Genomic DNA, 22,667 nt, shown 5'->3' with positions numbered 1-22,667 from the left:
CATCTAGAACTAGTATTTCTTGGGTGATGAGAAATGCACAAATAAAATGTGTATAAGAATCTCACAAGTCCATGTTCAGTGACACTAACACTTCCCCATCTGACAGTTTGGAGAGCATCTGCTGCTGTACCATCCTATAGCACTGGTGGCTCATTGACTTTGCTACCAGGTTCTAAGACCACAGTCATTCTCATCACTACCAAGAAGTGGTCTTGGTTCTGCATACCATTTCCTAGCAGTAACTATAAACATCATTTGTTATCAGCCCTAGAAGCAGATGCTGACTGAAAAACAAGCTGTTAATTTCAGCATGGGCAGTTGCTTAAAAAAGACTCAACTGAAAGCAAAATTACTAGAAAAAAAAATTGGTTCTATCCTGTCTCAAACCAGGTCATCCTAGAAAACAGGAGCAGAATGGTTTGCCAAAGAAGGTATTTCAGTTCTGATTTGCTAACATTGCAGTGAGTCTGTTTTAAGTTACCATGAATAGCTCATCTCCTTTTTCTGAGCAAACAGAAACTAAATGTCAGGGATGCACAAAACCCTTCAAACAAAATGCCTCTTCAAATGCTGGGGTTTGCCATCTTTAATACTCTTTAAAATACAATTTCCCCATCGTTTTCTGGGGAAAAAAAATGAACTATGCTCCAATATTGTTACTTCAAAAGAACTTATGAGGGTTTTGATTGTCATAAAGTCCAGTAGGTTACCTTCATTAATGAGTTATTTTCTAATAATGTCTCACTGTTATTAAAAGCATAACTACCAATGACTCCAAAGCATGATTCCAAATGACTCAAAAGCATGTCTCCAAATTTTTGTACAGAATGCACTCCAATAATTTACCTCAGGTACTTAAAGCCTTCTGCTTTCAATATTCAATATAACACAATGACAATTTAAAGTACTCTTAAGTCTTTCTGAACTTTTGATCAACTGGAGATTAATACACAAATATTCAGTGTCAGATTAAAGAAAAAAATATTAGCATTTTTACAACCAATTTTAGTTTGCCAATTTGAATACTGAGGAAGAAGAAAGCAATAGCATTCATGATCTGTTATTAAAATAATTCAAGTGTACTCAAATAAATCTTCATAGATTTCCCAACTCAGCTTCTTCCTTAGGCCTTCCAAAAAGCTGTTCCAGAAAGTTCTAAAACGATACAATGAAAGCTACCAAGGCAAAGCATGTATTTCTGCAAAATACATGCTATGTATTTTGTATTTTGACATGTTGCATATCAAAATCTCTATCCATTTTTAGAGAAAGAATAAAAATTTTCAGAAATAGCTATTCATGCTTTCCTGCATAGATTGTTTTATAAAATTCTTATTTTTGCTGATGCATCCAACTCAGGCAAAAGCGAAGTGACATTTGTGAAACGCAAAATAAATTTAAATACTCAGTCACTGGAAACAAGTATGTGTTTGATTCAGGCTCAGTTACAGGAAAGTACTAGAATTATGAAACTATGAAACATTCTTTTTAAAAAACAAGCAGTACTATGTTGGAATATGATTTTGTTTATAAAAAATATCACAAAACACTTACAATGTAAATTAAAAATTGTTTTCAATGTTTATCTTTAGAACTGAACTGCATGCTTCTTAAGGGAAAGAGAATAGTTAATGAATCCTACATACTGCAAGATAAAACTTGTTGGAATTTGAGTCTCCAGTCACTCATTTCCATCTGTCCAAACTACTTTACATACTTAAGAGAATTACAAAGGATTATCACTCTGATTTAATGTTTCTGTTCACTGTCATGAGGACAAGACTTGGCAACAAGTTAAAGAAAGCAGAGTCTGCTTTACCTCAAAAGGAAAGTTTTCATCCTTCCGCTCAAACAAAACTCAGAACAACAGATGGAACTCAAGGGGTACAAATCAGGAAAACAAAAAAGCACAAAATGCAACTTCTTTAGAGTTATTCTTGCTTAGTTTTTTTCTTTTTTTTAGCAATAGAGATGATCATAGTGCTAACATTTTCACTTGTCAACTAAAAAAAATCTTGTAACTAACCAAATCACCTAGACAGATGATTGTTGTATCATAGTAACTTGAAAAATATAATCACTTTCTAGTGGTTAACAGTGTCAACACATTTTAGGAAACAAAAAAGTACTCTATTAATACTAAATCAAAACTACAGAAACAAGAATACTTTTCCTGCCTCTCAAAAATCAACCAGCAGGGTCAGTTTAGATTTGGAGAAAAGGGAATTAAGTGCAAGACAAACAAATATACGATTTCCTCAAATATGGGGTCCCCAGTCACATCCAGCTTTGCATACTTAGGGCTATTATATTCCTGTAGCAAAATAAGATCATTTAAAGCAGCAGCTGGTCTCTTTGTCTCACCATCACCATGTTTTGACATGTACATCTCTATACCTTTTAAGAATCATCCCAAAACATGATGCCCACACACACCCATCATATGTTCCTTCTTTCTCCCTCCCCAAAAGCCCAACCTCTGATAAGAGCCCTTCAGCATCTACTATACTGCAATGAACCTCTCCTCTTCCTATGCAGCCCCTAATGCTTTGGCACATCAAAACAATTAATCACTCACTCACTAGACTGATATGTAACTCAACAAAAATTTACAGGCAGTCCCTACTGGATGTGCTACGGAAAAGATGATGCATGGCTGCCCTAAATAAGTGAACATATCAAATCTAATGTTTCCAAATAGTACTGTTGGATTCTCTTACCAACTCTTAGCTAAGGATGGCAGCAGCCTGATAAAACTCATGTTTCTGCACAACTCTTGACTTTCTAAATATACAGAACACTGAAATAGAGCAAATATTTTATTTTCATGCTCTGGGTCTTACATTAATTTTTTCCTTGTAGATCAGGATATCTTCTGTAAAAGATACTAAAAATAGGCACATAGTCTATCAGGCTCACAAAGCTACCAACCTACATAGTGCTGAAATCATGAGTACTCTGGGTAACCTTTTTATAACGGAGCCAACAGTTTATCAAATTTTGCTGAAATGCTTGAGAACTGCTCTAAAAATAAGCAACTGATTAGACAGAATGTGAATTATGTATGACAAAGTTCATAGCACGAATATTCATATGATATTAAATTTTAAAAATATATATTTGTAGCATTTTTGCTTTTGAGGAGGTGCCATAAAACCCAATAAATGTGGGTTGTTTTTTTTTTTTCCTGCTAAGACACTTAAATGCTGTTTAATGCATGTACTCTTTCCTCAGGAAAGCTGTAAACAACATAAACCCCTCTGGAATATGTATTAATAATTAGTATAAGCAAACACTAAGAGAACGCAGTACAACAGGTTAAACATCTGTGTATTTACTTATGTTCAGAGACCTTGCATCTGGGATCCCAGAAATATTCCAAAAAAGGTGGTCATGCCTATGAGAGCTGAATTGCGGACATTACATAGCAGCAGATTTCTGACCTATCCCATTGCTTAATTGTGTTCATATTGGTGGATAGATGCAAGATTTAACAGTAAAAAGATACTGGTTCACTGACCAAGAAAACAGGAACAAAACTGTAAATAAATGGCACAAACTCTACCACACCTATGTTGAAATTCCATTTGTCTAGCATGGTACAGAAAAAGTTTAAATGCAAACTATTATTAAAAGTGGAAAAAATGATTTTTCAAGCCTGGGCTGGTTTGTTTGTTGGTTTGGTTTTATATTTGGGTTTTTTTTTAAGTACATCAACTCTCTTTAAAATTTAGGGTTTTTTATTCATGTTTTACTTTTCTGTTTACCAGTATGAAAATTACCTCCTCCTTCAGAGCATGTTTCTTCTGCTCCAAACAGATTTCTTTAGCACGCATCAATTGCAGAGTCTCCTTAGAAAATGCATACTGAAGCTTTTCCATACGTTCCACTGCTGCTGCCCATGCTGCCTTCCCAAATTTTTTCTGGTCCGCTCGCATTCGATCATACACAGCTACAGAAGAGAAAAAAAAGGCAGATATGTTACTGCTCTGCTCCTCAGATCACCAGTGATTCTAGTACAGAGGCAATGCACATATTTGCATCCACACACAAAGTTCTCTTAGCAAGAAGCAGTCATTCTACAGAGCACTAACTTTCAAGTCCAGGATGTAAATTCTCTTAGGATTAATTTAAATATGCAACTAGCTATTTGCTGATAATTTTACCATAATTCAGATTTTTATTATCCAAAGAACCATTCTGAGTATTGACTACCACGATGACAATTTGAACCACTGGCTCAGAATTCCTGACTGAATAAAAATACGGCATTAACACTACCATGTGGTATTAAACTGCATCTCAAGTTTTCCTGCTCTAAAAGCTCCAGTAGTGAGTTACTACAGACTCCAGTTTACCTTTACTTCTGTAATGCAGTTACAAGTTTAAACAAATCTGCAGAGTGAAAAGAAAGTGCAATTTAAAACAAAAATTTCAGCTTGACCTCCAGTGCAATTCTATAAGAATACCAAATTAAGTTTAAATAACCTCTACCTTTTTATGTAGACTGTAGGTTACTTCAAAAAGCTAAGTCACAGTAATGAATTCAAACTATAATCTGATCTTAATATGGAGGGATGAATGCGAATCTTTTCGCGAAGAATGCAGAGTAGCTGCAGTCCCTCGCCTGATTCAGATGTTCTACTTCTTGAGTCCCAGGCAGCACGCAGGCTGACACAGATGAGATTTTCACCACTAATATATAGAACAGTAATATGACACTGTACACTTAGCTTTGCAAAACAAAAGCCACAGAAGTCACACAGTCAAAGGGATAGCATTCAATCCCCAACTGCTAGCAGATACTGCATGTTGTTGCTAGGTAACAAAAAATACCTTTATGTTCTCATGTGTTTTTCCTCTCCCATCTGTTAGTAGTTTAGTATGTAAGACTACCCTGGGATCAGCAGGAGGCAAAAAAAAATAAAAATCCCAAAACATAGCAGAACATGCAAGCAACCTGTAGACCAAATATTTATAGTTGTAAATGGTCTCCAAGCATTTAATTTCCCAGCATTTTTCCCTACAATCCTGTCTGCTGAACATTAAAAAGAACATAAACATACCAAACCATTAATAGCTATAAATATGTATTATCAATTAATAGGATATTTCATTTGCTGCCATTCTCACACTAGAAAAGGAACCAAAGTGTTCAAATAAGTTCAGAACTTGCTCTAATTAAATTCATCCCAACATGCCTGAACTGGTTTAGTCAGTTTTTTTTAAGTGAGACAGAGTTTCAAGTTTTACTTAACTTGAGCTGTCACCAAAAGAAATAAATTTTGCAGTGACTACTTTCTCGTGAGGCAGACCTAACAGTAATGCAAGGAAACCTACACACTAAAGATTTTCTCCTAGGGGTACAGATCATTTATATGCTTACAAAATCATTATCATGAAGGCAAAAAACCATGACCCTGCATTTAGGCCAGGAAGACAGTGAGACACAAACTCTTTCAGTGGTAGCCCACAGTCAAACTCAGAGGTGACATGAAACCACATCCTCGGGCCTGTTTGCTTTGATAAACTGATGATTTATGTTAAAATGGCACAACTTGAGCAAAGGTGTACATGGCAAGTCATATGACTTTGTTTTACTGCAACAACTCTTTAGTAAAGTAGCATAGGAATGCCAAGGTTATTCCCATGCAGATTTCTGAAAAATAAGTAGCTTTCACTGAGTAATTACACTGTGCTGTTACTAGTATTTAGAGCTATGAAAAGAAATCACTGAAATGCAGGGGAGACTGGAAAAGGAAATTAATTTAAAGGTAATAAACACTTACTGTGGTGGTCTGCCATATCCAGTACGGAAGACAGAATGCATCAGGAACATTATGCTCCCTAAATTCTTTGCAAATGTACAGTGCAGCTAATTCAATCACACTGACAAAAGCAGCTGTGATACTTTTAGCTTATTGGTGAAAGATTTGAAAAGACAAAGAAGGAAAAAATAATGGAAACAACATTTTCCCCGTGGAGGACTCATGAAAAAGAATTAGTATCACAGAACAATACAGAATACAGCAAACATTAAATACACTTTTGAAGATCTATTATTTGATGGACAGGATAGTAGAAAATTATTACCTTTCTGTGTTTTAGCTGTTATTTCAAAGTATTTAACTGTAAGATCTTGAATAGAAAGCACAGCCATGTGGGCTTTTCTCTGCCAATCGGCATCTTCTTTTTGCAGACTCTCAATTCTTCTGGGGCCTAGGTAGTCATTCTCTATTGAGATCTGAAAATAAATCAGTCCATAATTAATAGCACAATTAATTTCTGCTATATTGCTAACAGCAACCAGCTACAGGGTGCCTAAGAAACAAAAACAAAAGTAAAGAAAACTAACAGTAAACCATCATGACTTCTAACATTTTCTCAAATTCACTTTCTGGTTTAGAAGTTCTGGTTTAGAGTTGTACTCTAAAGTTCTAGAGAATGTGTGGTCTAACAAAAAACCCTCTCAATCTTACAACTACATCACAGAGGCAAATCTCGTTTCTTTACTAATCATCACAAAGCATATACTGTTTAGTATTTTTAACAGTGATACATACAGTGGGATGAAGTGCACCATCAGCAAGTCTACAGATGACACCAAGCTGCGTGGTGCTTTCAGAATTCTAGAGAGATGAGATGTCATCAAGAAGGACCCGACGAGGAGTCCTTCTTGAGGACTCCTCAAGAGTCCTGGAGAGGTAGGCCTAGGTGAACCTAATGAGGTTCAACTAGACTAACTGCAGAGTCCTGCACCTGCATCAGAACATTCCCAAGTACAGGCCGGGGGATGAGGTGTTAGAAAGCAGCCCTGTAGAAAAGAACTTGGGGTGCTGGTGGATGAAAAGCTGGACATGAGCCAAGAGTGCATGCTTGCAGCCCAGGTGGCCAATTGCATCCTGGGCTGAATCAAACAAAGCATGGCCAGAAGATCAACAGATGTGATCCTGACACTTTGTTCTGGTGAGAACACTCCTGGAGCACTGTGTCCAGCTCTGGAATCCTCACTACTGGAAGGACATGGACCTGGTAGAGCCAGGTCCAGAGAAGGGCCACAGAAATCATCAGGGGGCTGGAACACTTCTCCTATGAAAAAAAGGCTGAAGGAGCTGGGATTTTTCAGCCTGGAGAAGAGAAGACTCCAGGGAGACCTCATAGGGACCTACCAGTACCTGAAAAGCACCTACAAGAGGGCTAGAGAGGCCTGTAGTGATAGGATGAAGGGCAATAGTTTAAAATTAAGGAGTAGACACAGACTGGATGTTAGAACAAGTTCTTTTACCGTGAGGGTAGTAGAATAATGGATCAGGTTACCCAGCAAGGTAGTTGAGGCCCCATCCCTACAGACATTCAAGGTGACGACTGACAAGGCTTTGAGCAACCTGATCTAGTTGAGGATGTCCCTGCTTACTGCAAGGTGGTTGGACTAGATGATTTTTAGAGGTCCCTTCCAACCCAAATCATTCTATGGTAATTACTTTCTTTTAAAAATTTCAGCTATTCTTCCTTAAAAACCTTTTATTCTCTAACAAGAATCTAAGTTTGATGGTAAAACTAGCTAAACTCCATTTTGGAAACCTTCATGTTTTGCTAGCTTTATTTCAGGTAATGATTTAAAACCAAGAAAATTAGAACAGCTTTCAGAAAAGTGATTGTCAGAAACTAGACAAGAAGATGAAGATTTAACAGAAGTCATTAACTTCAACACATCACATAAACATCTATTTTCATCAACTATTGCTTCAGAGTAATAGAACATAAAAGAACACATTTCTTCACCATATGGATATGCTTCTGAAGGAAAACAAATTAGTTCTTAAGAGGAAACAAACTAAAAGAAGGTCCCTATTCCAGCCTGTGAGAAAATGAGAATGAATCAGAAAAGCAAAACTCTTCTAATGGAAACATTCTTCTCTGGAAAAGTTCACAGGTTATTGCTGAGCTACACGTTTATTGTGAGAAGATAGAAGAAACAGGTCTGCAATTGTAGAATTATGTTAGGTTTCATACAGCTTACATATCCTAAATATGGACATAGTCCCCAAGGATCTTTAACACTTCCCAGGTTCCTTCTGAAGACAGTTGAGACAGAATGACAATACTGACAGGAGGAGGACAGCTCACGTTATAGACAAGTCAGGGATCTATCACTTCTCTCCTGCTCCCTTCTTTATTCTTCTCCTAGAAGTACACAGCAGTTCAATTAATTGCAAGAACGCAAAAAAGTTAAGGGAGTACTGCAGATGACAAGAGGCAATATGCAAAAAGCAAACAGGTTTATATATAAAGGAGTATTACAGCTCAAACATTCAGCTACCTTCCATTGTCACACTCTAGGTGGCCAAACAGAAAACTGCAATCACAACCTGCTGGACAGATGAGCAATCATGTTTCAGCTTCACCATTCAGTCAGAGACTTCTCAAAGTTAGTCTTACAGGTTTTAACTATGCTTCCAGCTGGTAACATAAACACAGCACTATTTGCCGAAATATGCTTTAATTCCATATGTAAATCCCCAAATATATTAAGTGAAAGCACTCAGCTGTAGAAAGTGCTTTACAGTTTTACTGGTTTTATCCTAATGAATCTTGACATAGACTTTGATGTTAATACATGCAAAGTAACTTAGGCTGAATGGTCTAGATTCCTTGAAAGATCTGGAACCCAAGACTAACAATATAAACTAAGGGAGTTTTAATTATCAAGATATGAAACAACATACACAATTCAATCTAGATGAAGCCTACAGAGGAAGTAAACTAAAAAGCAAGTAAAATGGGTTTTGTTTTCCAGAATGATGGAGAACGCTGAAAAATAAAGTAGTATTCAGAAATTTAAAACTATGTAATATTGAGTTTACAACAAAAGTAAGGAATGACTGGGATTACTCAACCAGTTTTTAACCCAGACACCTAAGAGTGTATATTAAAAAAGCATTTAGGCCATTGCGTTTAAGTATTTTATAATGGCAAATGACAGAATTTAGGCTAAATTCTGCATCCTGAGTTATGCCACCCTCATTTACCCACATGTATATAAAAATCTAGTTGTTTACATTTCAGCTTCACTGATTAAGTTTACCTTCAAAAAGAAAGCTTTGGGTTTGTTTTTTATTTTTGTATTTTTACTAAGCTATATCCTACTAGTTATTTGAATACTTAGTTTAAGATTTAAAGTCCTTCAGGTGTTTAAATAAGTGAGCTTGAGTGTTTCTGGATGTTCCAGACAATGTGGATGAAAAGGACTGGATGGATTTTAAAATTTTCAGTTAAAAGAAGCTTAACATATACAATCAACAAAATATTAAGCACATCTACCAGGAATTCATGCCAAAAAAAATGCTTGACATTTTTTACAGATAGACTCAGGGAATGAAAATAATGACACAATTATTTGACAAGAAGAAATCAGATTAAATACATATAAACACCCATGAATAGGGATACTGAAAATATGACAACTGCAAAGACTCAGGCAAATATAAGACTCAGTATAAAGGCAGCAAACATTACGAAAGCTTGCAATAATTTTTTTTTCAGAAGACCACTGAAATAAAAGTATCAGATCCCAATCTTTTTACAGAGTTAAGTAAACATGAGCTTTACCCTCTCATGATCAAACTTTTTTTTGAAGACTTTTCTATTAAAGTCCTTGCAAACCTCAAGCCCCTTCCCTTGCCCTCCACAACCTACATAGCATTACATTGAAGTCTCTATTTCTCATCTCCAACACTGCAAAATAAAAAACAGCATGCACCCTCAGCTTTCACACTCTTTTACTCTTAAATACTTAGAAAGACAAATAATTTAGTATTTTCTTCATGTTTAACACCCTTCCAGAGTTTCATCAAAATACTTTTTGAAGGGACAACCTGATTCTTCATCTTTCTGCAACGTTTCCCCCATAACACAATTTTAGGACAGCTCCAAGGCTGTACTGGACACTGCTTTCAACTGTTATTATTACTAGACCTAGAGAAAAAAAAATAAAATGTAAGCCATGAGGTATGGATACATTGGTAACTCCCAACACCTGTGGCCTCTAAAAGGCCTAGAGGCTTCCTGAGCTGATGGTTAATCTGAATCATTGTCAACAGCCACTGCTGGATCTCTCTTTCTGAAATACATATATATTTAACCATAGACATATATACATGTCCATACATATATGGACACATCCTTTAACAGTGGAAATTATTGCCACACAGAAGGTAAGGTGTGTGCAGTAAGAATAGGCTTTTTTTTAGTATGAGAAAGATTGAAAGAACCAGTTCAATACTTCCCCTTATCATTTATGATTTATCTTAAGACAAAGATCTCCTTTTTATCTTAAAAGAAGCATATGCTTTCCAAACAAAGGCAATCTGATTCATTTACCAGCCTTGCAGTGAGGCTCTTTGCAAGGAAATACCCTTAGCCACCCTCACTGCCATGCTATAACTATTCTGATCCTACAGTATGTTTTTGAGAGTGAGAAACTAAAACTGCACTATTCAAGATGCAAATATACCATGGATAAAATACAAAACACATGACATTGTTTTCCATTTGGTTTTGCTTATTTTTTCCCCTAACAATTCAAAATGATGAATGGCAATCTATGGCATGACTATTCATTTACAATTTCATCAACCACTTCTTATTCAGCCTTTTTTAGGGAGCTTCTTTAAATAAAAATAAAACTTAAAAAAAAGCAACCCAAACCAAACAAATCACCAGACACAAAAAGCCTGACAAAACCCCAAACCTTTTGGCATTCAAACACTATCAGATTTTTCTACAAGTTTTATAAGCTATTTTATAGTTGAATGTCCAGGGCAGTTTTGTACTCCATTCACCTTATATACAAGCAGATGATATACTCTCACAGTTTTGTACTCAGCATTATCATACCAAGAGGTCCATTTCCTTACTACTGCAGAGTATCACACTACCTTCCAACAGATCACCTGCTTAAAGTATTTTTCCAGAAAGCCCATAAAACCCTAATTTAAGTCAGCAAAATGTTTTGCCACAAGTTCGTATAATATATCTAGAGGTTTTATAGTTGAGAATGTAGAGACACACAAGACTGACTGTTCTGAAACAGACTTTGATGCTGTAGAGGCAATCCCAGCATAATTCAGCATACTACAACAGTTTTTGAAACAGCAAAGCAGTGTTTTCAACAAAGCTCATGACGTTCATTTGCAAATCCAGTCATTTATCTTAAACTTAGATTACCACTTCTTCCCTACTCAACAGGTTTTTCAAAAGCCAAGTTTATTTAATTACTATTTCACATCTTCAACTACAGACACACTAAAAGAGACTTAAGAATTCTTTGAAGTGTTTCAGTCTCTGAAACTAAGTACTAAGTACTACCTTACTGGATTTTACCAGACATTTTTCATCACCTTCTTGTCAGCAAGTCACTAGTCTATAATTACTGGAGGGTGTGGTTCAGAAACTGAGAGGAATGAAATCAAGCTGATTGCCATGTAAGTAATTCTGTTTTAATCAGTACTGCATTACTGCCCCCCAATATGCCTTTTGTGTAGCTTTGCATTAATGTTCTTCATTGCAAGACCACCAAGCAACATATTTTTAAGTATTTCATTTTATGCAGATCAGAGTCAAGTTACAACATACTCAGAATATGCCAAGTAAGAAAGGACCCATCAGGATCACCAAGTCCAACTCCTGTCCCTGTGTAGGGCCTGCCCAGAATCACACCATGTGCCTGAGAGTGTCATCCAAATGCTTCTTGAACTCAGGCAGGCTTGGTGCTGTGACCACTTCCCTGGAAAGCCTGTTCCACTGCTCAGCAGCCCTCAGGGTGAAAACCTTTTCCTGATACCTAACCTCAACCTCCTCTGATTCAACTTCCTACCTACCAAGTCCTTTCTTCTGTCACAGGAGTGAAGAAATCAGTAGCAGTCCCATCTCTTCCCCTCATGGGGATGCTGCATACTGCGATGAGGTCTCCCCTCAGCCTCCTCTTCTTCAAACTGAACAATCCAAGTGACTTGCTCTTCAGAAATCATCCCCTCCAGACCCTTCACCATCTTTGCTGCTGAGGCTCCTTTGGATGCCTAAATTAGTTTTAGGGTTCACTACTGCAATACCCCATCAAGTATTAAGCTGCAAAATAAATCTGCATGTGGTTGAGCCAGTTACATCTTCAAGTATACCCGTATCTGCTTAAAGGAAACTGAAAGGGAAGCACAACACAGACTAATAAACCATTCTACAATTTTAATTAAAAAATAATTCATTAATTATACAGCTATATGCTGCTCTAACCTCTTACACCAGACCTCAAAATCAGTTTATTTCAAGGTCTTGAAAATTAAAATTCAAACTAATTCACATTCAAGTGAAAATAACGGAAATGTGTGCAATGAAACTAAGACTACTTTTAAATATATTTAATATATAATTGCATCTTAATGTTCTAATTTCCTGGACAAGAACTGAGTGTAATGATTACTATAGGCTCTCACCTCTATTATGATATAAGCAGATATTCTCAGTTTAGCAAATCCATTCCAACTCAGACTTTCAAGAATGCTTGGGTCAAAATTTTGCTGGCATTTATATGTGGGTTATGAAAGAATTTATTTTACATTTTCTCTTTTGTCCAATACCAAGTAGATAAAAACAATTTAAAAAATTTAAAAGGCATGGAAAAAAGGAAGCATCCCAGCAACTTTACTGGGGTTTGATCAAACACTTTTCATATTCAACAAAAGGGCCAGTAAATAAAAATGTAAATTGAATCACAGGATCATAGAACAATTTGGGTTGGAAAGGACCTCTAAAGGTCCCTCCAGTAAGCAGGGACATCCTCAACTAGATCAGGTTTCTCAGAGCCTTGTCAACCCTCATCTTGAGTAGGGATGGGGCCTCAACAAACTCCCTGGGTAACCCGTCCCATTGTTTCACTACTTTCACAGTAAAGACCTTCTTCCTAACATCCAGTCTATATCTACTCCTTATTTTTAAACCACTGCCCTTAATCCTAAAAGCCTTTATAAAAACTGTTCTTCGAGCCCTCTTGTAGGCCCCTTTTAAATACTGGAAGGTCACTATGAGGCCTCCCCAGAGCCTTCTCTTTTTCAAGCTGAAAAACCCCAGCTCCTTCAGTCTGTTTTCATAGGAGAGGTGTTCCAGCCCCCTGATAATTTTCAGGGTCCTCCTCTGGACCCAGCTCTATCAGGTCCATGTCCTTCCAGTAGTGAGGGCTCCAGAGCTGGACACAGTGCTCCAAATGGGGACCTGACAGGACAGACACATCCCAGTGTCCCAAGAGAATTGGTAGATTTAGTCACCAAGCCACTCTCCATGATATATGAAAAGTCATGGCAGTTGGATGAAGCCCCTGGTGACTGGAAGAAGGGACACATTACACCCATTTTTAAATGGAGCAGAAAGTAGGACTGTGGGAATGACCAGCCTGTCAGCCTCACATCTGTGTCTGTAAAGATCATGGAGGAGATTCTCTTAGAATGTCTGATAAGGCACACGGAAGACCATGAAAGTGATCCAAGATAGCCAGCACAGCTTCACTACATGCAAATCTTGCCTGACAAACCTGGTGGCTTTTGAAGTTGTTCTTTTGAAAGATTTTTTTTCTTTTAAATAACTTGATTTGACTTCCTGTATTAAAGAATACTTCATATATTACTCTTAAATGGCTTAAAGCTTAATAACATTAAGCTCCCAGTAATTTCTGTTGCCTCATATCAACCACTATCTCATCCCACCCCTCCATACTTTCAGAAGTAAACTGCGCTATATGTGGAGGACCTAACAAAATTGGGATTAAAGAGTCTACCTACAAGTTGTCTCACTTTTACCCTTACAGTCCTCTCCCCTTTCCCCCTGGGATGATTGTGTTGTCCTTAGTTGCTGGCTGGGTTTAAAACACAAAAAGCACTAAAAAATATTAAGCATTTCTACTATCAAAAGTAGCTTTCTGAAGCTGGAAGCCCCACAAAATGATAAACTTATGACTACTGAACACACTGTTCTACGGTCAGATGGCTAGCCCATAATTAAATATAAATTCTGGCAGAAATCAGTTTTCCAGACTGACATTTAATTTCATAGAAAGCCAATTTTCTCTTTCCATAATCTTCTACCTTTTCCACTATGTTTTCCAAATTCATTCATACGTAACTGCATCACAGCTTCGATTCCCCTCTCACACTACATGATTCATCTTTTACACTAAGTGAAGCAAAATACACCTGAGAAACACTAGGATACAATGAAGTTAAAATATAAAACAAAATGAGAAAAAAAGCCTAGACTTCTATTATTAAGAGTAACATCCATTTTCAAGCTTCAAAATGTTTTTGTTTTGCTATGAACTTTTGTTCTGGGTTGCTGTGGTTTGCTGTTTCCCAAAAAGGGAAACTGCAGCTGCAGAGACGACATCTTTTCTACACTAGTAAGCCTCTACTGAGCAGACAGAATTTTGTGTTTGTTCCTCCCTTCCCTCCTGTAAGTTTATCTCTAGCTAAAAAGTTTCATGGAAAGATCAGAAACTTAACGCCTGTAACATATCTTCAAATTTTTATTTCTTGCTCTAAAAGGAGAAGACAATAAGCACTCTTCTCAAGGTTTAAAGGCATAGCAATTAATTGGCTCCAAAACTCATTCTCAAAATGCAACTGAGTAAAATACTTAATAAACTCGCCAAATTCTTAAAAAAGAACATTTTCCTCACAGATAAAAATCAGAAACCTAATAGAGAAGAAGTCTAAAAATGTTAAATAAAGTAATTGGAGAAGGCATAACGAACGTTGTCTAAATACTATTTTTATTCAATCTTACTTATCCTTGTAACTAATATTTTCATTTTAGTAACACATTCTGTAGGTTCTTTTCTTACCCTACCCTACATCTAAATTTTACATGTCTCCTAGCCACTTGTTACAAGTATACAGTATTTTACGTTCACAGCTCCCATTTCACTGGAGTAATAAGCATCAGAAATAGTTCTATTATGCACTAAAATGGAACTAACCCCAGCAATAAGGGATTACAGGAACCTAAGTATCTTTGTTCCATTATTAAGCCTGCCAGAAAAACATATGCAGCAAGTTAACACAAACCATTTCATGCACGAGTTCTATTTATAAAGCAATTATTCTACTCTAGCTACCCAGCATAATATATATTTTGTCATCACAGATAGAAGCGCTGCTTTCTCCCAGACTATGAAATCAAAAACAAGAGATGGCATCTTTCCCTACCACATAACACAGAGGACCAAGTTTTATAACTCAAAAATTGCCAAGTTAGGAAGAGAACTTGAGTTACCTTAGATACAACTATGTGCAACTAAAACAATCAACCACAGAACATGCCTCTGAAGTTTACCAATAGAAAATGAGGTTTTTTTAGAACTGGAATTAAAGATCTTGTTGATGTTGAAACAAAACAAAGAAAAAAAAGAAAACAAAAACAACAAACAACAACCCTTAATTCTTATGACACTTATCTTTTCTTGCTTTACAAAAAAACAAAAAAATCATCTTTTCCTTTGCTACAAATTCAAATAAATTTGGAACTATTTCATCACAATCTTAAGGAGATTTGTATTAAATGTAGCATTCATAATCTTCAACTGCATAACAGACGTGAAAAAAATATTAATCCGAATTTTCTATGTAGCAACATTTATCATGCAGTGGAAGGGAAGGCACTTTTAGTTCAAACATCACCACATTAACTCACTGTGTTAGTTTCAGATTGCTCAGCTTACTGAAAAATTACTTTATGGACACAGCAATAACTCAAAATCGTCTTGCCTGTCTGTCTTACTCTATACTCAAAACCATTTTCTTAAACTGAAATCAGTAAAAATAACACAGGCTAGTTGAAAAAGGTACCATGCTGAGGGAAACTGGCATTTGCAACACAGATTGATTGAATGAAAGAAATTCATTTTAGCTTCTGTGTTACAACACATATAGTAGAAGAATCAAAAAACTATGGTCTTAAAAATCTGCACAGGAACTAATGATTTCATCAAAAGTGCTATGGAGATGCAATAAAGATGACATTTTTATTTTTAGCTAAATCTTTAAAGTTGGAGTTATTTATCAATAAAACAAACATATGTATTACAAAAAAGTTTTACCAAAATGTAGTGCTCTTAGCCAGCTATACTTTTTCAGCTCTTAGGAAAATACACTGTTAAAGTATTATAACAAATTATATACTTCTAATATGCTCCCGTGTTTAAGTATTTCACAACATCATATCAGGAACTACTGATCTCTCATGGTTTAACAAACACAGAAAACTGAAATTAAAAAGTAACTTCCTGTATAATATTTTAAAAGAATTAACAAAAGCATAGATACTGTACCTACGCTTCCTTCTGTTTCAAATAATAGTTAGTATACCCTGTAATCACAATATTGCATATTTTACCTCCCAAATCACCTAGGGAATTTAAACAGTCAAAACCAGTAAGTTAAACAGGTAATAGTCAGCTGAGTATGTCACATTCTCATTCTTCCAAAGCACTCCTCTGAATGGAGGAACCAGAAGAATAGGGTCTACCTCTAGTGAAGAAACCACCACTGCATATACTGCATAATAAAAGTAATAACAAGTAAACAGTAACTAAAAAGTATGGTTTATCCATTAATAACAAGTTGTTATTACTATTAAGTTGTTACTTTTACCATACCTTTATCTGCTGTCTTCTAAGCATTGCAAGCTCCCTCATATCTCGGAATGGCTGTAGTAAGTACTGGTAAAGCTCTGTGGTAGCTTCTGCAAGACTACTGTAGGCTTCATCTTCCATTTGGTACAGTTCAAGCAGCTCTACCATGCTTTCTGTGTTCTTATGTTTTTCCAGGAGCTGCAGAAAAGATACAAAACAAATCTTTATCCCCACCGACAACTTGAAATTAGACAGTCAACTATGAGCTTAATTCTAAGTGTGCAGAACCCCTACTACTTTTTTTTCTTCAAAAAAATCTCTTGAACGTAAGGAATATAAGCAAAAAGCACAAGAAAGCAACTTAGTACAACTATATGTAACTCTGATCAGATACCTGACTTCACACATTTCCCACTTCACTGGTCAGGTGTAGAGGGATGAGCTACATGACAGGATCCAGAAGAGAAGACACACTTTGATCTTTCTAGTTTTTTGGTGTTTAGTTTGTTGTGTTGCTTTTTCAATGCCTGTCTGCACTTTGGGTACACACAGCCCCACTGTATCACTGCAGCTCCAGAAACAGATAAGAATCTCCATAAAATAAAACAGCGATGTGCATTTCTGATTATTTTGCCTTCCTGTTTATAATTTTAGACTAGAGAGTTTACATATTAAATTTCAAAATCATGAAGTTTCTATTAGGGTTTTTTAAAAAGGAAATAATTTAAATATTATAAGCCTTTGGAAAATATTTACATAAAATAAACAAAAGTATGTTTTCCTTCATGTACAAAACCAACATTGCTGAAGTCTGTCTATTCCTGACTTTAGTTCTTTTGAAACTGAAAATTCACCTCCCTGTAAAAACTTGCTGCAATATATTTTAATTTATATGCTTGTTTTGCATCTATTTTGGCATTTGCCTGGGAAGACCTCACATGCTGCTAGAAACCTTTTCACCACTTCTAAAAAAATATTCAACTGTTTAGCAAAAATTACTCTCATGAAGAAATACATATTTGATGTTTTTACAAAGACAAGATTATCTGAAATAAATTCCCCTCTTAAAGAATTTTCAAAGTTGAAGTGTCTTGTCCTTTACACAATAATCTCAATCATATATTCACAGTCTCAGTTTATTTAAACTTCATATATATTAGGAACACTATGGATAAGCACAGTGCATCTTCTACCTGTTCATTCTAGTTGGATGCCAAACCTACATATTTTCAGTATCCTCAATGCATTATAATTGGAAGGCAGCATAGAGGGAACTGCAGATTAGACATCGAACAGTCCTTTTCTGTCTGCTTCATTTATACCTCAGGCCAGAGAAGTTTTGAGTTTACCACAGTGCCTACTGATTTTCCTCCATTACCCTTACATTACTATGCTGCTTTTCAGCTACCTGACTGTGTAAGGAAAATTTGTCTTTCTTCAGAATGTAAAGTTTGCTTCCGAAGATTCCCCTAGCCCCATCTGGGCTTTCTCTGAAACATTAAAGACTGGCCAAAAGTAGACAGAGCATGCAGATCAGAATGCAGAGAGGCTCATGGTAGCTTTAGCTTTATTTACATGTTCAGCATGAAAATGATGGTCAGATGACAAGCCAGGAAAAGCTTTCCTGCAGCAAGCCTCAGCAGAGATGAGAGGGCTGGGAGAGATAGTGTTTAACAGATGTGACATTCCTCAGCAGCACGAGGCAATTTGTTATATCACCTAAAAAATTCCACCCAGGGAATTGTTCCTATTGCAAAGTCACTTGCTACACCCTTCTGTTCTTTTCCAGCAGCATGTAATATTCTGGCTTTGAATCCCACATTTCTATGGATTTCATGCATTATTTCAGCACCCTAGCTGCTTTAACAGCCTAGTCTGTAAAGCCACTCTCTTCCTCAGCTCTTCTTGCTTGTTGCTAGTGCCTAAAAACAGAGCTGCTGCCCTCCAGCTTCCCTACAGCACTAATCATAAAACTCTCTTGAAGTCCCATATCTGTAATAATTCCTCTGACCAACTACAGAAAATAAAGAACTTTATTCTCAAGCACCCACTGCACTGAGTCTCTATTATTAGCAACAACCCTACAGCATACTGTAATGTTTATTTCCTTTTAGTCACTTAACCTATTAGTAAGTATCTTCTTATCAAGCAAATTTACATGTTTGTTTCATGGTGAAATCCTACCATTCTACTAGAATACTAAATCCTGAAGGTCAAAAATAATGTGACAAAATTATAGGAAACTTATTGCCATTCCACAGAGAACCAGAAGTTAATATTGTTCCAGGAATAGAACAACAGAATGCAGGGTGGTGGGTTTTTTCTTAAGGCTAATTAAATAGTTTTGATATTCTGGAAGACAGTCACAACTTTGCAGAAATTGGAGGTAAAGTGTCAGGAAATGAAGTACCATTTAAATGTTAAGACCACAGGTACAATACAAAGATATCTTAGGAAAAACTAAAGGCAAGTATCTACTTGTAATTAGCGGGTTGTTTCAGTGAAAATCATGTCCATCACTGGAAAATGTATGGACAAAGTAATGAATTGCCATCAAATTCCTGCACATACAGAAGACTAATAAACCAGCATTGTTTCATGTTGACCTTGTCTAGCTCTATTTGGCCAGCTGCTGAGGTTATCCCAATCCTAAAACTAATCCTCAGTTCCTTCAGAAGTACCAAACTCCCAATAAAAACAATACAAGTGAGGGCAGTTTATTCATACAGAATATATATATTCTGAAATTATTAACATAAAGTACGCAAGCATTCTTCCTCCCTAAGGCAATGGTGCACACAAAGTCTATTTCCTGTGCATAATGGAATTGATCACTTCACTGCCACCATTCCCAAAGGGGCACTGACACAGGAGACAGATGGTTCTGTGCTGGCTCTGTAAAGGACCTCGCCCACTTGCTCTGTCAAGCAGTTGCATGGAAGCTTTCCTGTTCTGGATCAAAGTCAGCTGAAGCATTTTTTTAGCTGGCTGCCCTCCAGACAGTATTCGGACTATCAGACAACAATAATGCCAGGTCTAGCAAAGAATCCACTGGATAAATAATGTCATAAGACAAACCAGGCCTCTGTAGACTCACAGGTGGTTTAACTGCAAATGTTCCAATTTTCACACAAAAGTACCTAGAAGACACACTACATTAGAAACATGAAAATTCAGCTAATACCTTTGAGTAAAATGGAGACACTGGTTAAGCTTGGTGACTGCCTAAACCAACTTGGTGCTTTACAATCATGGAGTTTTCAAGGTCTTACCATAAAATACATGAACAATTTTTTGGCATGTTTTAAGCCTCACTCATGATTAATTCTCAGCAAATATACAGTGTTCCTGTTCATTTACTTCAGCAGTCTCAGTATGAATTTTTGACTTTTGCAATTTTTAAAGTATATTATTTAAAGAAGTGGGTGGAGGAGGGTAGAGTAATATCCTGTACAGCCTGACTAGTGCTCTAACCATTGAATACTGCATTTATTTTAAGAATCATGTTTCACAGATGTTACATTGTTCACAACTAAATGAATCCATACATTTCAGGCAGCTATTATGCAGATAGATTCTAACCAGCAGGAAACTTATTTTTTTCAAGTAAAGAGCACATTTATTTGAACTAGATAGCAAACAAAATTCTGTCTTTTTTTTTTTGTAATGTTGTCCACAAAGCTTTAAAAGCCTTATGGTAAACAGTGTAATTATGTGCAAGTTGACTTCAGATGAGAATGAAATTCAAAGCTTAATTGAATCAGTGAAGTCTCAAGTCTTACATTTCCTTTGCTATTATTCTTCAAACTTTCCCTATTATTCCTGTTTTATTCTGCGTATTTTATAAAAACTTTATAATATGATGTATCTATTTTAAGCTAAGACAGCCCATAAGTCTATTTTTCAGTCTCTTCCTAAGCTTCTTCATATTTTTGGAATAAACGTTATTACCTAATACCCTATTTGCCTCTGAACTTAAGATACTCAGAAGCCTGAAAGTAATACCTTCCATTTCCAGGACAATTTCTAAAAGTTTTAACTGAAGATTGAAGATCACAGGTAAAACTAAGGATAGCTGTTTTCAGAGAAAAGTACACTACTGCAGATGGAGTAGTTTTTAGATACTCCATCCTTGCCATGGAAAGGAGTCCATGGTGGAGTGGATAGACACTGGGCAGCCTGTGGAAGAACCCACACTAGAGCAGCAGATGTGCCCCCCCTGAAGGAGGCTGCGACACTCCGGGGCAGGCTCATGGCAGATCCTGTGAACCCAGAGTGGCTCACACTGGAGCACCCTGCCAGCAGGGCTTCTGACCCTGCAGGGTATCCTACATTGGAGCAGTTCACTCCTGAAAGACTGCACTTTGTGGAAAGGGCCCATAGTGAAGAAGTTCATGGTTTGTCCCCCATTGATCTGACTATCACTGAAGTGGGGAAAAAGTATGAGGAGCAAGGAATAACCAAGACGATGTGTAATGGACAAACTATCACCCCCATCCACCTGCACAGCTCAGATGGTGGAGGTTCAGAAATCAAGACTGCAGCTGAGCCAAGGAAGGAGGGAGAGGTGCAGGGAAGGTGTTTTTAAGATTGTTTATTTCTCATTATCCTACTCTTGATTGGCAATAAATCAAATTTATTTCCCCAAGTTAAGCCTTTTTTGCCTGTCATGGTAACTGGTGAGTGATTTCTGTCCTCATTTTAACCCATGAACCTCTGGTGGCCGAGGTCTATCCACTACAAGAGAGCATACCAGAAGGCTAAGACCAGTACAACCCTAACCCTCACCTCTTTTCACTCATTTGTTATCTTTGTTTTCTTAAGCTAACAGCTCTAAGGGCAGTAACAATTATATTTGTCAGGGTGATTTATACGGCCTACCAAAATGCACCTCATTTCATTGCACCACCTGTAATACAAGTCCATAAAAAAAAGAACTTAACTAAATAATAAAAAAAAGAAGTAATATTTTAGTGCAGCCAAGTGAGCCAAAACATTACTGAATAATGCCATTATTTTCCTCCCACCTGGAATTCTAAACAGAAATCTCAGAAGAACTCTATGTATACACATAACTCATTGGAGTACCACAAGAAGTACCACATGCTTACAGTTGCCAACTCTGACAAGTAATGGCACACCAGATTTCTTCTGAAAGATCAAAAGGGCAACGTCTACAGTTTAAAACTATGCATATCATTTTCTGCAAACAAGACAAAACTACATGTAACACCATGGTAAAGTTACTTCTATTTTAAAATGGTAGTTGTCTGATCACCTTAAATTCCTGTGTGGTGGGGCTGTGCCACTCCTGAGTTACACTACCATGCCAGATGTGTAGAAGAACCAACTGCTTGTTTTAATTTAGTATATTCTTTAACACAGCACAGCCTAAAATAAGCTACAAAAATTATAGCAAACAGGGACTAATTGGATTGGAATGCTCACAGTACAGGACTGTGACGCTTTTTTCTGCTGTTAGTAACACGGAAGTAAGTATTTATGTTGTAATGTGACTACTAAAATAGATGTTTACTGTATGTTTAAGTTACAATGACATTCTTGGACTCCTTGCCTTTGGAAAGGAGCAAAATAACTAAAAGATAAAGTCACTAATGAATCACTAATCAGTTGGAACATGGTAACTGAACAAAAAGACTCCGAGGCAACACCTTACCCTGAAGGCTTGGCAACGACCTTATATTACAAGTCCTAAGGAATACTAAGCAATCTTTTTCTCGAGTCTGATTGAAAATAAAACTAAAGCCAGAATACTGTGAACCTTAAGTGTTCATTCTGTGCCATAAAATACATTAACTTTCCATCCACACCCCATCTTCCTCAGTGCTACTGAACTATTAATCAGGAAAACATGTTCAAGAGCCTCAAAAATGTCAACTGTCTAAATAAACTAGTACTTACACATAACTAATATATTTACTTGGCAGGTATTGTGATGCTATTTTAAAAAACCCTTCTTTGTGTAAAGTTCGTA

At 36.6% G+C, this 22,667-nt stretch overlaps 1 protein-coding gene across 1 annotated transcript in view; it reads right to left on the bottom strand.

Moving 5' to 3' along the window:
• The window catches only part of JMY (junction mediating and regulatory protein, p53 cofactor), a 56,288-nt gene that overhangs the window by 22,341 nt on the left and 11,280 nt on the right, over positions 1-22,667 (bottom strand). Inside the window, exons 2-4 of the mRNA XM_008503458.2 lie at positions 16,697-16,870; positions 6,094-6,244; positions 3,783-3,952 (exon numbers count right to left, since the gene is read on the bottom strand). Coding sequence (XP_008501680.2) covers positions 3,783-3,952; positions 6,094-6,244; positions 16,697-16,870 — 495 coding nt within the window. The remainder of the gene's footprint in view (positions 1-3,782; positions 3,953-6,093; positions 6,245-16,696; positions 16,871-22,667) is intronic.

This window comes from Calypte anna, chromosome Z (assembly GCF_003957555.1).
Source record: "Calypte anna isolate BGI_N300 chromosome Z, bCalAnn1_v1.p, whole genome shotgun sequence".
Classification (NCBI taxonomy): Eukaryota; Metazoa; Chordata; class Aves; order Apodiformes; family Trochilidae; genus Calypte; species Calypte anna.
This window is presented reverse-complemented; position numbering and strand designations above follow the sequence as displayed.